The following is a 16882-nucleotide window of genomic DNA, read 5'->3' as shown; positions in this document are numbered from 1 at the left end:
AAGACAGGTGTCCAGATCAGCACCCACCCCAGGGCTTCTTAAAACCTTTTACTCATTCTTCTCCATTTTTGTATCCCCTGCCTCTCCAGGGCCCCTCTCTTGGCTCCTCCCACACAGTCCACTTGCAACCAAAACCTCACCCTCACTCCCAGCCAATGCAGGCTCCTCTCCTCCTCCCATCAGCCTTTGTTTCCTTCTCTCCCAAGATCAATGCCCCCCTTTTCATTCTCTCTTCTCCAGTCCTCCCTCTCCCTGCTCACTGCTTCTGCCTCTGAACTGTGAACCGAGCCCTCCTGTGGTGGCCTTTTCATCCTACTGCCACAGTTGAGCGCCTAGTGTGTACCAGGTACTCCCCTACCCCCAACCCCCAGTCCAGTCCAGGCTCCAGGGGCTGGTACCCCACCCGTGCCCCCACCTCCACTGCCCAGGCCCCCTCTTCTGGTCTTTCAGATATCTCCTCCTGGGCCAGAATGGCTCTGCAGAGCTAGAAGGAGCCAAAGAAACCATCTTAGTTTGGCAAATCCCAAATGTTGGAACTCTATGAACCAGTTACACTTCCCCAAAATTTTTTGAGACTGTCATAGAGTTGCCACCTTTTTATGTTTGCAAAGTGAGGATGTTGCAACACTAAAACCATTCTTCACCATTCCCACCATTTCAGAAAAGAAATAACTAACGTTAATACCAATGAAAATAGGCAGGACCCAGACTCAACTTTTTCAAATGAAAACATTGCACTTTACAAAAAACCCATGCTATTTTCTGTACTTTTTCTGTTTCTCTGCAGATTGGTTAAAAACTTGGCCACACATAGGCTCCAGTGAACTGGGGTTGTCCAACCCTCCTGTTTGACATCAGAATAAATTGAGAGCTAAAAGGTGGTTTTTGCCTTCCCCACCCAAACCCAAGTCCTTGATTTCTCCCCTGAGAGAAACTGAGGAATGAACAAGGTGCAGAGGGAGATAGGAGACCTGGATTTCAGGCCTGACTTTACTCCTAATTTTCAGAGGGAACCTGCACATGTCTCTTCCCCACTCTGAGCCACAAGCCTGAGAAACTTTTGGACGACAGGGAGCTGGAAGTTATCATCAGGTCTGATATGGCAGATCTGGGGTACGGGACCTGCTGAGCTCAATGAGCCATTTGGAGGACTCACACTTCCTGTCTTTAAAGCATATTACGATGCTACAGTGATCAAAACAGCATGATACTAGCATAAGGGTTGATATATTGACCAATGGAACCAAACTGAGAATTCAGAAATAGACCCTCACATCTATGGATTTTTTGACAAGGCTGCCAAGTCAACTCAACTGGGAAAAAATAGTCTCTTCAACAAATGGTGTTCAGAGAACTGGATATCCAAATGCAAAAGAATGAAAGAGGACCCCTATCTCACACCATATACAAAAAGTAACTCAAAATGGATGAAAGACCTAAATACAAGAACCAGGACTATAGAACTCCTAGAAGAAAACATAGGGAAGCATCTTCAAGATCTCATGGTAGGCAATGGTTTCTTAAACATTACATCCAAAGCACAAGCAATGAAAGAAAAAATAGTTAAATGGGACCTCCTCAAAATTAAAAACCTTTGTGCAAAGGACTTTGTAATGAAAGCTAAAAAACAACCTACTCAATGGGAGAAAATATTCTGAAACAACATATCTGATAAGGGTTTATTATCTGGGATGTATAAAGAAATCCTACAACTCAACAATAAAAAGACAAACAACCCAATTAAAAAATGGGCAAAAGACTTGAATAGACATTTCTCCAAAGTAGAAATATGAATGGCTAAAAAGCATGTGAAAAGATGCTCAACATCACTAGGTATTAGAGAAATGCAAATCAAAACTACAATGAGATATCATTTCATACCCACTAGAATGGCCACCATTTAAAAAAAAAGAAAACTACAAGTCATGGAGAGGATGGGTACAAATAGGAACAGTCATTCATTGCTGATGGGAATGAAAAATGATGCAGCTGCTGTGGAAGACAGTTTGGCAGTTCCTCAAGAAGCTAAGTATAGAATTACCATTTGATTCGGCAATCCCACTACTAGGTATATACCCAGGTGAACTGAAAGCAGGGACTTCAACAGGTATTTGCACACCTGTTCATAGTGGCACTATTTACAATTGGTGACAGATGGAAGCAACCCAAGTGCCCATCAATTGATGAACGGATAAACAAAATGTGATATACACATACAATGGAATATTACTCAGCCATAAAAAAGAATGAAGTCTTGATGCATGTGAAAACATGGATGAACCTTGAAGACATTATGTTGAGTGAAATAAACCAGACACAAAAGGACACATATTGTATGATCTTACTGATAGGAGCAAATTATAAGAAGCAAACTCACAGAGTTAGAATCTAGGCTATAGTTACCAGAAGATAGAGAGGGATTAGAGAATGGGGAGTTGATGCTTAACTTGTACAAAATTTCTATTTAGGTTGACAGTAAAGATTTAGAAAGAAATGTGGTGATGATAGCATATTATTGTGAGTATAATTAACAGCACTGAACTATAGAGGTGAATGTGGTTAAAAGGGGAAACTTTAGGATAATATATTACTAGAATAAAAATTAAAAGATAAAACTGAGAACTATACAACACAATGAATCCTATTGTAGATGATGGACTATAGTTAACAGTACAAGAATTTTTTTTCATGAATTACAACAAATGTATGCTACTAATACAAGATGTGGTATGTGGGAAAAATCCATCTAATATATATTATTGACAACAGATAATAGCACGGTTTTAATAATCTTTCAATTGTAACAAAGGTAACTACTGTTAAAAAAATAGTATGATTATTTAAAAAAAGTGCTGTCATCAGTTGTAACAAATGTTCCACACCAATGCAAGGTGTTGGTGGTGGGGTGGTGTATGGGATCCTGTATTTTATGCATGATTGTTTCATAAACCTACAACTTCTTAAAAAATTTTTTTTAATATAAAAAAAACAAACAATGGCCCTCAAAATAATTTTAGCAATGGTTTGGTTTTCCTTAAAGGACAGGGGGCTTCAGACGATCCCAGAAACCCCATCCTCCAAAATGTGAGGGTGTCCCCTCTGGGGCTCATTTGTTTGTTTCCTTACAGATGTTTCTGTAGCACCTACGAGGTGCTGGTGCAGAGGCAGAGACAGCCGAGAGCATGTTTCCTAGACAGCTGAAATGTGCTTCCTTCCAACCTCACATCTCATTACAGCCAGCTCCCAGAGGGGGAGGAAACTGCCAAGAACCCAGTCAGCACCTGGGGCCTCAAGGACCCTTCCACTGTGGACAGGCAGGTCCTTCGTTTTGGCTTAGAGCACTGGCTCCAGAAGAAAGGAAGGGATGGGGGAAGAGAAAAAGGAGGAGGGAGAGCAAGTGGGGATAGAGGGTCATGGGGTACTAGGTACCTTGAGAAGGCAGTGGCCAGGGCAGCCGACTTTGACCCAGCACCCCAAGGCAGCCTTGTTCTGCGTCCCAGTTCTGGGGAGATAACCCAGAAGACTCCCACGAGCTTTGGAGACCCCCCAAAATCTCAAATGCCTGGGGGAGGGATGCCCCCAGCATTTCCACATGACATCCCAGGGAAGAAACAAGCCAGCCACCACCATCTCTGGGGGAGCCAGGCGATGCCTGGAATCGAGTCAGAGAGGCCTTTCAGATGATTCTAGAAATGTGTAGTGAGGGCCTGCTGTGGGCCAAGGGCTCCTTTGACTTCACTCTGTACCCTCTGGGCCACTGGGAGGGAGAGGACAGGAGCCCCAATTTTCAGGAACGTGCGACTCAGAGAGATGCAGCGGTTTTCCCAAAGCTTCTTACTAAAGCTACCCTGCTGCTATGGATACCGATAGCTAACAACAAAATAGCTAAAGCTGCACTTACCACTTGCAGGGCCTGAGCTGAGCACAGTGTCTGCCTGGGCACCTAGAAGTCCTATTATTAGCCCAAAACCAATGTCCCCAACTCCAAATTCTTTCCCTTTTAACAACTGGTTGTGGCAAATACCAAAATAATAATAATAATAATAATAATAAAGATTTTAAAATTAAAATAAAATTTACCCTCTGCAAGATCCATCTCTCCCCATCCCCAGCTTCAACCCCACAATCACGTCCGATTTCAAAGTTGCACAGGTCACTACTGGTGACCAGGGGCCGAGAACAGAGCAAAGATTCCCCTAGAACATCAAAATCTGCGAGTTTTAAAGAAAACTGGGTGCCGGGTGCAGTGCCACCCTCCGAATCAGAAGGACCCCAGCGTCTGTGGAAGGAAAGTTCCTGCAGCCACCGTCCTGACCCCGCGCCTATGTCTCCACAGCCTCCACAGCCTTGCCTGTGTCTTCCCTGAGGCCAAATTTCTAAGACAATTCCCTCCAGACAGTCTGGAGTCACATGTGCTATTCTTAGTCTCATTTACAGAGGGGAAAACTGAGCTAGAGGTGAGATCCCGCCCAGGACCTAGCAGCTAGCTGGTATGCGGCAGGGCCAGGCAGCTCAGTTCTTGGCTCTCACCTTTCAACCCCAGAGCTGCCCAAAGATGACCTTGGCTGTGGGAAGCAGAACCCAAGAGAAGCCCACCCTGGACTCAACGAGTGACAGCTCCCTGTCCAACAGAGCAGTGCACACGACAAAAAGGCTCTTGGGTGGAGGAAGTAGGGGGCACTATGCTTCCAGCACCCTGGAAAATGTGAAACCAGAGCTGGGACAGGACCAAGCTCATGAAGCAAACAGAAAGTGTGGATTAGGGTACAGCACATCAAGGCAGAGGGAAGGCCCAGAGCTCCAGGCTGAAACTCTCATCCCAGATATGACAGCAATCTCCTCTTGCCAAAAGTGACAGGATTCTCCTCACCCAACACCCCTCATCCAAACAGTAACAGGGATCTCCTAACCTCAGAATTGCAAGGAAACTCCTCACTTCACACCTGAGAGGACTCTCCTCATCCCAGACCTGTCAGGAATCTCCTCACCCTACACGTGACATGAACCCCCTTACATCAGACGTAACAGAAATCTACTCATGCGAGAATAGATCCTGGCTCCAGACCTGTCAAGTGTTAGGTTCAGAGCCGTTCAAGAATCCACACAAACGCAGCGGGTCATGGTTTAAGTAGAGAATTTAAGGTTTATTAGAGGAAGAAAGCAGAAGAAAGCAGGTGGGAGCCATCAGAAAAGAAAGAAAAGAAAAAATGGCTCCGGCCCTCTATCTGAGAGCAGCATTTTTAAAGGAAAAACCCACATGGGGAGGGAAGGGTGTTGGGGGAGAAGGGTCCTGCTGAGTGTGTTCTGGGCCTCGATTGGGTGGGTGTCTGTCAACTTCTAGGCTGATAGGTTGTTAGGATTCTAGCCCATTATTCTTCTCAGAAAAGCAGCTACAGAAAAGCAGCTACATTATCTATCTAGGGAGAGCAGGCCTTTTCAGTCGTTTGTCCTACAGAAATATCTGATCTTGCTTTTACACGCTTTTTGGGGTTGGGGCACCACTGTGACAGGGACAGCCTTAAACAGCCTTCATTCTTTAGTTTATGGGGCGCCTGTTTTCTGTGAGATAACCTGCGGGGCCTCTGGGTTAGAAACTCCTTCTACATGTTAATTCCTTTCTTTCTGGGATCTAACAAGACCTGTCAAGTATTTCCAACCTCAAACCTGACAGACCTCCCCTCACCCCAGAAGTTGAAAGGATCCTCTCATCGCATACTTGACCTGAATCTCTTCACCCCACACCTCACAGGAACCTCCTCACTCCAGACGCAACAGGATTATCCTCACCCATTCTTTTTCTTTTCTTTTTTTAGTTTGCCACTGGTGAGTTTATCACATGATTAAAGTTCAAATAAAATATAAAATACAATCCATCCAACGTATACAATCAATGGTTCACCGTATTATTACATATTTGTGTATACATCACCGTGATCATTTTTAGAACATTCGCATTACTCCAGAAAAAAAAAAAAAAGAAAACAGAAGCCCACAAGCATCCCACACCCCTTACCCCTCCCTCTTACTGATCACTAGTATTGCACTCTACCCAATTTTAAGATTGACAATAGGGGTCGGTTAACTAAGACAGTGTAGTATTCTCAGAGATAGATATATAGATCAGTGGAAAATAACAAAATATCCAGAAGTAGATCCATACAAACATGGGCAAATGAGTTTTTTTTTATGCTATATATAGTTATATAATCATTATCAAAGATCAAGTGTCCTGGATTACAGTTCAACAGCTTCAGGTATTTCCTCACCCATTCTTGAGAGGATCCTCCCAACCCCACACCTAACAGGAATCCCCTCGTCCCAAAGCCGACAGGAATCTCCTCAGCCAAAATCCTGATGGATTATCTTCACCACAGACTTGACAGCAATCCCCTCATCCAAACCCTGACAGGAAACCCCTAATCCCACATATGACAGGAATCCCCTCATCCCCAAACTGACAGGAATCTCCTCACCCCACACCTGAGAGGAGACATTTCATCCCAGATCTGTCAGGAATCTCCTCACCCCAACCTAACAGGATTTCTGGACTCCATACCTGACAGGAATGTCGTCATCCAAACTTGATGGCAATTTTGTCACACAACACGTGGCTGCAATATTATAGCCTCAGAACTGACAGGACTCCCCCCACCCGATACATGACAGGAATCTTCCCATACCAGACCTGAGAGGTATCTTACTCCAGACCTGAAAAGAAACCCCTCCATCCTAAACCTGACAGGAATATCCTCACACCAGACCTGACAAATCTCTTAACCCCAGAACTGTCAGGAATCTCCTCACCTCCAGACCCGACAGCACTCTCTTCTCCTCAGACCTGAAAGGAATCGCGGGATGGGGATTTAGGGGCCTTGTCCAGCCAGCAGACCTTGCAGGCTGCTCACAGCTGCTTCTTCCTTGCCCTTCCCCAGGGTTCTGCTTCTTACTTCCTTCACGTCTCAGGCTTTCACAGGAAGGGAAGGAAAAACACAAACGTGAGGCCCATTTAGGTCAAACAGGTTGTGTTTCCTCCAGGAGAAGCGAAGCCGGGATTCAAGGTCTCCACCCAGTCCATGCTCAGTTTTTAGGCTGAGGCAGGAAATGGAGCGGAAAAGCTTGGGGTGAAACTGTGGCCCTGGCATTGTCCACAAATGGCATTTCTTAGCCTTTCACAACTCAGGAGTTCAGGCCGCACTGTTCCCTGACTGCCAGGAGCTAGCCCCCTCATGCTGAGGCCCGTTTTGTTTTTCAGCCCCAACTCCATGACACACATGACTTTATTTAAGCCTTGCAAACCCCCCCACCCACCCCCATGAAGACAGTCCATTTATGATCTGCCACTTCAAAGTTAAGAAAACTGAGGATCAGAGTGATAAAATGACGTGTACGAGGTCTCACAGTGAGCAAGTGGCAGAAATGGGTTTCAACACTGGTCTTCAAGTCAGCAAAGCTTCTGCTTGCCGTTTCATTCTTGCACAAGGGAAGCCCTTTCTTTTCATGACCCAAATCTCTGATGCCTGAAGAAGCACCCTACAAATCAAGTCCATTATGAAAGAGACTGAAAATTGCCCGCACTCCCTGAAGACCCACTCTTGACGTCAGTCAACAGTACCTCTTCCTCCACTGGGAGGCCAATGGATGTTTCAATGCCCAGCCTTGCTCAATCTGGCTACAATAGGAGTCCCCCTACCCCCCAGCAAACATTACGGGTAGACCAAAATTGCTGTCCCAAATGAATTCTCTTTAATGCCAAAGGAATCACAGGAGACACCTCAGTTTTCTCTCAACCTCTACCTACATCTGTCAGCAAGTGCTGGCAATAGTGGGAGAGGGAACCCATGATTCAGTCAAGAAAGCCACCAATGGAGAGAAGATTCTCTTCTCTGAGCTGGTGTGTGGACCAGACAACCCAAGAGACAAAGCCACAAACTAACATGCCCTCCATTGACTTGGAATTTCAAACTCACTTAGCTTTGCATTGTCTGGAATCTTCAAGTGTCCAAATGTTCAAGTTGAAGCATCAAGTCTGGAAAGGGCAGAACTTGGGGGCAACAGGATGCTGTTCCAGTGAAATGGAACGTATTGGACCACCCAGAAAATTAGGTGTGACCCTCAAGCCCCTGCTGAGCATCCAGACTCCCTCCCACCAAGCCTGTTTCCCACCCAGCTTCTTCCTCAAGGCAGCTGTCCTCATTTTCCTAGTCAACAGTACCGCCTCTTTTCTCCTGTATTACTTTGCACAACCTTCTTGTCATTCTAAACACATCAGGCAGGCATTAGTTTGGGTATATTCAACAAACAATAAGAACTCAGACCAAATGGGCTGAGTGCACTGTATAAATGGATACTCAGTGTACTTGTTACCAGTGATTACTGTTGAAGCCCATCTTCTGGCTCAACAAGATCCTTATCTGGCTATTTTACATCTGACTTCACTCTCGACTAGAAGCTCCCTGAGGGCAGGGGCTGTGCTTGCCCCTCCCTGGATCCCATGTTCCTAGCACAGGACTGGGCACACAGTAGGTGCTCAGTAAATACTTGTGGAGAGAATGGAGGTTCTAGCCCAGGCTCTCCCACCACCTCCCTGTGCTCCTTCAGACAAGCTCACTCTCAGAGCTTCAGTTTTCCTATTTGCAAAATGGGAGTGTGGAGCAGCTCAGAGGTGATGAATGGTCACTGTGGATAGTCACTGTGACTCATTGGATTTTAAGGTCAAAGCTGCTTGGTAGGCTGTCTTTAAAGATGGCCTCCAACATTTCCTCCCTGCCCCAGGCATGCAGGCCACTCCTCCCAACAAGAGGTGGAGTCTACTTCTCTGCTCCTTGAAAAAGCTGGGCTGGCCTGGGGACTTGTGACCAACAGAAGGTGGTAGGAGCAATGCTGCACAGTTCCAGGCCCGGGTCTCAAGGGGCCCCGTAGCTTCTTCTCACTGACCCTGAGCCACCAGCTGGGGAAGTCCGGGCAGTCCTGCTGCAGAGCCAGGCCACATGCAGAGAGAGATAGAGACAGAGTCCCGGAGCTGTGAGGTCATCCTGAATGTTCCAACCCCAATGGAGCTCCGGGCTGAATGCAGCCACACAAGTGCCCCCAACCAACACATGGGGAACAGAGACTGTTCTCGACAGAACTCTGCCCAATCTCAGAATCATGAACAAATAAGTGGTGGTTTCATATGTATAGACAAGTGACTGAAACATGTGGGTTCAGCTGGAGGGAGAGGTGTGATTGATTTGTCATGTCTGCCATGGCACATGAGTGAGGAGTGAGGAACTCCATTCTAGGACTGGACAATGTCCAGGGCATATTCAAGACTCTTCAGAAGCCTGCTGAAAATGAAGGTTCCAGATTGAGGTGGGATTAGTCCAACATCAGAAAGAAACCTGAACCCCATCAGTGACCCAGGGGGAGACCATAAATCAATGGGATGGTCCCTCTTGGGGTATTTAAACAGGAGACTTGGAGAGAGTAGAGCAGTTGGTAGCAGGGCCAGAATCAGAAAGACACTTAGAGGGGCAGAGGTGGGGAAACTGAGCCATATTAGTAGCTGAACAGGCAGCTGAGGGGACAGCGAGTTTGAGGCATCCCTCATGCCCCCTCAGAACCTGGGGCCCTTCCAGCTTGACATAAGCTGTCTCCTGAAGCCTGGCTGGGCAGTGCATCAATACTCCCCTCATTGGCACATACATCCTCAATAACGAACCCCCTTTTCTTTAGGGAACAGGAAGGCTCTGCCTCCTGCAGCCCATGAAGCACACTGGCCCTACTCCCCAGCATGGGGCAGAAACTTCTAGAAAGGTCATCATTTATAGAACTCTCCAGTGCCTGCCACAGAAAGGCCCAACCAGGAAAACTGAACTGCCTGAGGGATCACATGCTCCTGTTGAGCCCTTTCGCAGGTGCTGGCTCATTTCATCCTAACTACCACCCCATGGGGAACACATCGCTATCCCATTTCACAGATGAGAGAACCCACCTCTCGGGTCACCCAGCTCGGAAGAGGTGGAGCAGGGATTTGAACCCAGCCTGAAAGATGCCAAAGCCTGGGGGGGGCCTCAGTCAGGCCCGAGGATCCCCCAACACACCCCCTGGTACGGCCTCCCTGGCTTTCGCATCCATATCGGTTCTGATTGGGCAGCATCCTCAGGAGCACTTGTCAATACTCCATATCCAAAATCAGGAAACAAACAGGTGCAGATCAATGCCTGAAATACTACCCTCATTCCCAAGAAGCAGAGTAATGGCCCCCCAAATATGCCCATGTTCTACTCCTGAAACCTGTACATATGTTACCTTTCAAGGCAAAAGGGACTCTGCGGATGTGATTAAATTAAGGATCCTGAGGTGGGGAGACGATCCTGGATTATCCGTGGAACCCAATATAATCTCAAGGGTCCTTATAAGAGGGAGCCAGAAGCCAGAGGGATTTGATGTCAGAAGGACAACCCACCGTTGCTAGCTCTGAAGATGAAGGGGCCATGAGCCAACAAATGCAGGCGGCCTCTGGAAGCTGCAAAAGGCAAGGAGGCGGCCTCTCCCCTGCAGCCCCCAGAAGGAATGCGGCCCTGCTGACACCCTGAGTTTATTCCACTGATACCCTTTTGGGACTTCTGACCTCCAGAAGTCTAAGATAAAAATCTGTGTTGTTTTAAACCGCTGAATTTATGGTAATTGTTACAGCAGCCACAGGAAAGGAATACACTTGCTATGTGAACTCTTGATCCTCATTTCTCCTTATCTAACATTCACTGTCCAAACAAGTTCAGATAATGTGGGATGGGCATAATTCCAAGTGTCCCCTCTCCCTTAATCACTACCCCAGATCATTTATTGGGATTACTACAGACCAAGGAACACTGCAGGCACTTTCTCAACAACCCTGACACAAGAGGAAACTGAGGCTCAAAGAGTTCCTTAGACTTGCCCAAGCTCACACAGGTGGTAGGTGCCAAACCCGGGTCTGCCTGGCCGCTGGACCTGCGTTCGCCCACCGCACCCAGACCCTTCCCACTGGCTCTCCTGACCCTCTGACCCCTGATGCCCAGAAGGAGAAACAAAGCGTGCTGACCATTGCTCCATGCACCACTCCACCCACCTCCTTGCATAAGAGCTGTCCTCAGTGGGAGTCCCAGAACTGGGATCACAGAACCCAAAGCATTTACCCCAAGAAAGCAGAACTGATTTTGACATTCTGCCTGGATGGCAGCTGACCTCCCCGCTGACTCAGCTGGTGGTACTTCCAACCTTGCTGGAGCATGTCTATAGCGGAGTGGTCAGAACCCCAACCACCCAGCACCACCAGAGCCCAGGACTTCTCCATGGGACTAGGCATGAAGCCAGGAGACTAGCCAGAATGACCTTTCCAGTCAAGGTCACTAGTTGCCCATGACAACCCAGATATGCAAGGGTGAATTTCAATACCTACTTCCCTTACCGAGAATAAAAACAGAAATGCCTTCATTGAGCTGACTTTGTGCCTGGCAGTGCGCTCAGGGCTTTACGTTTATTAACTCATTCAAACCCCATGACAACCCTGTGAAGTGGGCATTAATAATATCCCTGCTTCACAGATGGGGAAGCTGAGGCAGCAGAAGGTTAAGTGATAAAACTGGACTCTGAACCCAGCAGCTGGTTCTATTCTATGAACCCCATGGTATGCTGCCAAGTGACGCCAACCAGAACCTACAGGACACCCTCTCCACCACAGTCTGTGCCTCGCACACCAACCCCTTCTCCTTTCCAGAGCCAGTGGTTGCAATGCTTAGTCACATGGTCCTCCCCAGGCCAGCACAACTACCCAGTTACCTCACAATGGGCAATTTTGGCCTTTCTAGGGACTCAATGACTCCTGAGTTTCCACTTTCTTATATCCAGCCCTGGAGGAGACCAGCCCAAGGAAAAGCCCCTACCATAACCATATATATACACACACACACACATTCACTCCAATGTGCAGTGGGACTCTTGGACAGGAGTAGGATGGACCCGTTTCAAATCCCAGCTCTGTTGCTTATGAGCTGTGTGACCTTGGCAAGTCTCTTTACCTCTCTGAGCCTCTGTTTCCTCATCTGCAAAATGAAGATGATAATCCTGAAGCCTTTCTGCATAGGGGGATTCCGTGAGATCACAGACATGAAAACACCTGGCTCACATGAAGGGCTCAATAAAAATGGTACTCTTGTTTCTTTTTCCAAGAAGGAGAGAGGATAGCAGGTGCTAAGTTCTAGGGAGCCCTGTCCAGGGGCCTGGAATCTGGGAATTTGCTCAGTATATTTGGCGGGGATTATATTGGAGATAGGAAAGTATCTGTGGATACATCACCATGATAACTGGTTAAGGTTAACATGGGCTGGTAAAAATTTAGACTTAGAATCAAAAAATGAAAGGGACCCCTGAGGTCACTATTTGTAGCAGAGACAGCTGGCTGTCCACAATAATCCAGTCTCTCCTTTCACAGCGCACAGCTGTGGCTAGGAAAGAACTGCCTTGCCAGGGGCTTCATTCCCAAACTGCTGTGCAGTTAGACTGACCATGTGACTAGTTCCAGGCCAAGGCACTTAAGAAGCAAATATGCCACCCCATGCCTTCTTTCCTTTTCCATCAGCTGGAGCAGACAGTGATGATGTCCAAGGGGACAGGGCAGCTATGAGGTGGGTCATTAAACCACTGCTTGGAGAAGAACCTCTCTCCATCCAGAAACCCTGCCTTGGAATAGAGGTCTGTCTTGTTTGAGCCATGATACATTTTGAGGTCCATTTGTTACTGCAGCCCAGCCTACCCTAATTAATACAATATTCAACCTCCTTATTTACAGATAAGACGACTAGGGCCACAGATTGGGAGCACACTGCCTGAGGTCACATAGGAAGTTCAGCGAAGGTCTAGAATTTCTGGTCTGTTGACTCTTTGGAGTAGATTTTCAGTTTTCAAATTGCCCCATGGAGCAATCAGGATTCTTAGAAGCCTGTTAGCAAGTTCAGCGAAACTCCAGAATGTTTGGTCTTTTGATTCTTTGGAGTAGATTTGCCATTTTCAAACTGCCCCACAGAGCTATAAGGATTCTTAGAAGTCCTTCAGCAACGAGAATGAGATTCAAAGAGCTGAGGTCTGGAGTTCTCCACCTCTGTTTCACCAAGAGTGTTGCGACTTCCATCCGTTTTTAAATTGCACTTCCCAACATATTTTCACGTAAAGAGTTCTGTGTGACCACTGGGTGATTGCTAAAATGATCTGACTTTCTGTGGTACCACAAAACAAAGTTTCACTTCTTTCTCCTCCTGCCTTCCTGACCTCAATTGCTGACACGGAACATGTAGATTCACAGAAGTTCATGGATATTTGCTTAGAGAGGGAAAAAAAACACACCATGCGCAGAAACCTAAGCAAAGTGCAAAAAGCAGAGAAGATACTTAAGTACTCAAGCTTAGAAGTTCTCAAGGTTTGGGGTGTATCAGAATCACTTGGGGAGTTGTTTCAAAATGCAGAAGAGACAGACCCTACGTGGATCTGATTCAGAAAACTTTAGCTTTAAGAAACACTCGTGAATATTCTGATGCAAGTGGTCCCTAGATTATGCTTTGAAAAGCTCTGAATCTACTCTGTAGCTTTGTGACTTGTGGTGATAACTGCACCAAGGCAGTGTGGCTCAAAGAAGCCGACAAGGGCGTTTGGTTTTCCTGAACACACTGGTAGGAGCCTGAGCTTTAATGATCCAACTGGTAAAGAAATCAATTCTTATTTCTACTTGTCTCAGATGGGGAATCACTCAGGTACAGCAGCACAATGGTACAGAAAAGATCATAAGAAGAGTAGCCAATGTTTAGAGAGCCTTACTACATACCAGCCTTCGGCTAAGCTCTTTACATGTGTTATTCATATTCCCTGTTAACAGATGAGGAAACTGGGGCACAAAGATAAGGCATAACTTATTCGCTGTTGTGCAGCCAACTGGGGCACACAGATGAGGCATAACTTATTCACTGTCATGCAGCTGTCAGAGGGCAGATCAGGTTCAAATACACAAAATAGAACCTGCCCCATAACCACAATGTTCTATTGCTGCTCATGGAGGTCCAATATCAGGACCACTCTTCAGGCCTCAGTTTCCTAATCTGTAAAATGGGCATGTTGGCAGTACCTTTATTACATCATCATGGTGAGGATTCAGAAAAATCACCTCAATAACTGAGTGAACTGTAAACTCAGAGGAGTTATTAAGTAAGCATCTAATAGATGAGACTTTAGCTATCTCCCCCATTTTACAGATGGTGAAATGGAGGCTGGTTGCTTTATTCCATGAACATTTACTGAGCACTGACTGTGAGCCAGATATCATGCAGGGGATGGAAGGTACAGAGAGGATAATAGCCCTGGTCTGGCTCAAGGAGCCCTCAGACTAGCAGGAGAGATGGAAAACTGGCCATTACAATGTAGCATGTTGGAGCCGTGATGGGGAAAGCAGAGGCACTGGAAGGGCCTAGCCAACAGGCCTGGGACCTGAGCCGGGGGCCTGGGCTGCTTCTCAGAAGACGTCAAGCCAGAGAGGGGAACTGACTTGTCCAAGAACAAGTTTATCTATTCCCTGAAGTTCCAGGCTTTGGAGGGGACCAGAGAAGACCCCTTTGCACTTCCCAATACCTGACATCTCACCACTTCAGCTTCACTGCCTTAGGTTAAAGCTTTCTCAACAAAATGCCAATCCATCCCATCACGACCTCTGCCCCACTCCCCACCGAGCCAGTCATGATCATTTCAGTAGCCAAAGCATTTAAGGGAGTCTTTCCTTCTAGTAAGTTTGGAGGGGGCAGGAGAGAGAGCAAGAGATACAGGGAAGATGGTATCTTAGAAAGGGAAGTTAAGGGGCTGGGCCCCTTAATGGAGAGAGAGGGCAGACCCAGGGCCTGGCTACTTCCTCACTGCATGACCCTGACCCTGAACTGTGTAGGTCCGAATGATCAGACCTACATCAAATAACAGTGACTTGATCATTATGATGTGGTGGTTTGGAATTTTGCCAAAAGCTGGTCTTTGTGACCCACCCGTTTAAAATGCTTTAGAAGACAGGGAGTGAAGTGGCAATATTTTCAACAAATACCACTGGCAGAGAGCCCATACCCTTAATATACAAAGAGGCATTAAAAATAAACTTAAAAAAAGACAAATATGCCCCCTAAAAACAGACTTCGGACAGTCATGAAAGAAAAGCGAGCAATAAGCTTATAAAGTATAATCAACCTCATTAACAAAGAAATGCAGCTGAAGCAGCCAGATGCTATTCTCACCTTTCTCATGAAGGAAGCTTTAAAAGATTGGTAGCAACAGTATGGGTGAGGCTGTGAGGAAATTGCACCCCGATATAATGCCAGGGGTATTGCAACTTTGGCACAACTTTCCAGGGGACAATGTGGCCAGAAGGCTCAAAAGTCTTAAAAGCAGGCAAGCCTTTGATCCACCCATTTCACCTCTGGAAAGGTATCAATAGAGCAAATGCACGAAGATGACTTAGGAACTAGGGCGTTCACCACAGCACTGCCTATAATAATGGGGAAAACAATTAGAAACAAATGCAGTGGGGAATCTTTACATAAATCCAAGACATCCTTTCCATGCAGCTGTAAAAAAGTATATTGGACAAATATAGATGATATGGAAGGAAGTTCACAATCTATGACTAAGGACAAAGCAGCTTACCAAACCAGATGTTGGAAAAGTGTGTGTGTGTATGTATGTGTGTTATGGATAGTGAACACAACATTGTAAGTAAAGTAGTGAATGAGTGAGTGGCTGAGTGAGTGAGTAAATGAGTGAGAGAGTGAATGAGTGAGTGAGTGAACAAGGAAACCATCTGAAAGGCCATTTATGATGGCCTCTTTCGTCTCCACAGCTGAGAGGGAGGGCATCCCAGAGATTAAGAATGTGAGCTGAGCAAAACAGCTGAGCATGTCCACAGCCCTGAGCCAGCCCCCTCCCCTCTCCGAGCCTCAGTTTCCTCATCTGTAAAATGAGGACAATGACAGGACCTACCTCATAGGGTTGCTGTGAGCATCAGTGGAGTAATGAAGGAAAACGCTGAGTTTGCTTCTTTTAAAATACTGACCCCTTGCTATTTTGCTACTTTTTACTTAATCAGGCATTACTTTTGAAATCTGAAAATGACAATAAACCTATTCATTGTGACAACAATTAAATTATAAGAAGAATCCAACTTTTCTCTCGACTAGTATTCCCCAAATCCACCTTTTGTCTCTCTTAGTATTCCCCTTCCCTGGCCCCTCTGGAAAATGTCCAGGCCAAGCAGGCTACCTTCTCGCTGGTCCCCGCTGGAAGGTCTTCCTGAGTTCCCGGGGCTCCAGGCCACCCGAGGCTCTTCAGGTGGCTCGCGCGCCCCGACTTCTTCCTTCCAATCACACCGTTCCTGGGGCTTGTGGCTGTTTGCCCAGAATGCAGTTCATTCATTCATTCATCCACGATCCCCTCAGAGCCCCCCTAGAGTGCTGCACCTGGAACACCCTCACCCCGCCAGGAGGCTCCCAGGGAGCACCACTCAGTCCCAAGCGTCCTGCTCACAGCCCGGGCTGCTGCTCTGAACAGGATGGGGACAGAACTCAGCCAGAGAAACAGCTGGAGGGAGGGGCAGGAAACTCACTGGGCTGAGCGAGGGCGGGAACCAACAGGGGAGGGGACTGGGCTTGTGGGTGGCTGCGAAGCCTGCTGGGGCCTGGGGCCGGAGCCAGGAGCTGTGCCCACCAGGCAGGCAGGGCCGTCTGAGTGCAAACCAAGAGCACATGCAGACCCTGGGCTGCTGGGGGAAGTGAGTCTGCTCCTGCAAGGGGCCCAGGAGCTCCAGGCTGAGGACAAGCCTTGCTGCCGGCTATTCCACTTGGGG

At 47.0% G+C, this 16882-nt stretch overlaps 1 protein-coding gene across 3 annotated transcripts in view; it reads right to left on the bottom strand.

Annotated features, from left to right (window-relative positions):
- CMKLR1 (chemerin chemokine-like receptor 1) overlaps nt 1–16589 on the bottom strand; it is a 51413-nt gene extending 34824 nt beyond the window's left edge. The window contains exon 1 of one of the 3 annotated variants that reach the window (XM_037816700.1): nt 16300–16589. In XM_037816700.1, coding sequence (XP_037672628.1) covers nt 16300–16452 — 153 coding nt within the window. In that variant the 5' untranslated portion in view covers nt 16453–16589. Of the gene's footprint in view, nt 1–6804; nt 6920–16020 lie in introns of those variants that run through there. The other 2 variants (XM_037816701.1, XM_037816703.1) reach the window with 2 other exon arrangements.
- Between the last annotated feature and the right edge of the window lie 293 nt (nt 16590–16882).

Source organism: Choloepus didactylus, chromosome 23 (genome assembly GCF_015220235.1).
Source record: "Choloepus didactylus isolate mChoDid1 chromosome 23, mChoDid1.pri, whole genome shotgun sequence".
In the NCBI taxonomy this organism is placed as follows: Eukaryota; Metazoa; Chordata; class Mammalia; order Pilosa; family Megalonychidae; genus Choloepus; species Choloepus didactylus.
Note: the sequence above shows the minus strand (reverse complement) of the source record. Positions and strands in the feature narration are given on the sequence as shown.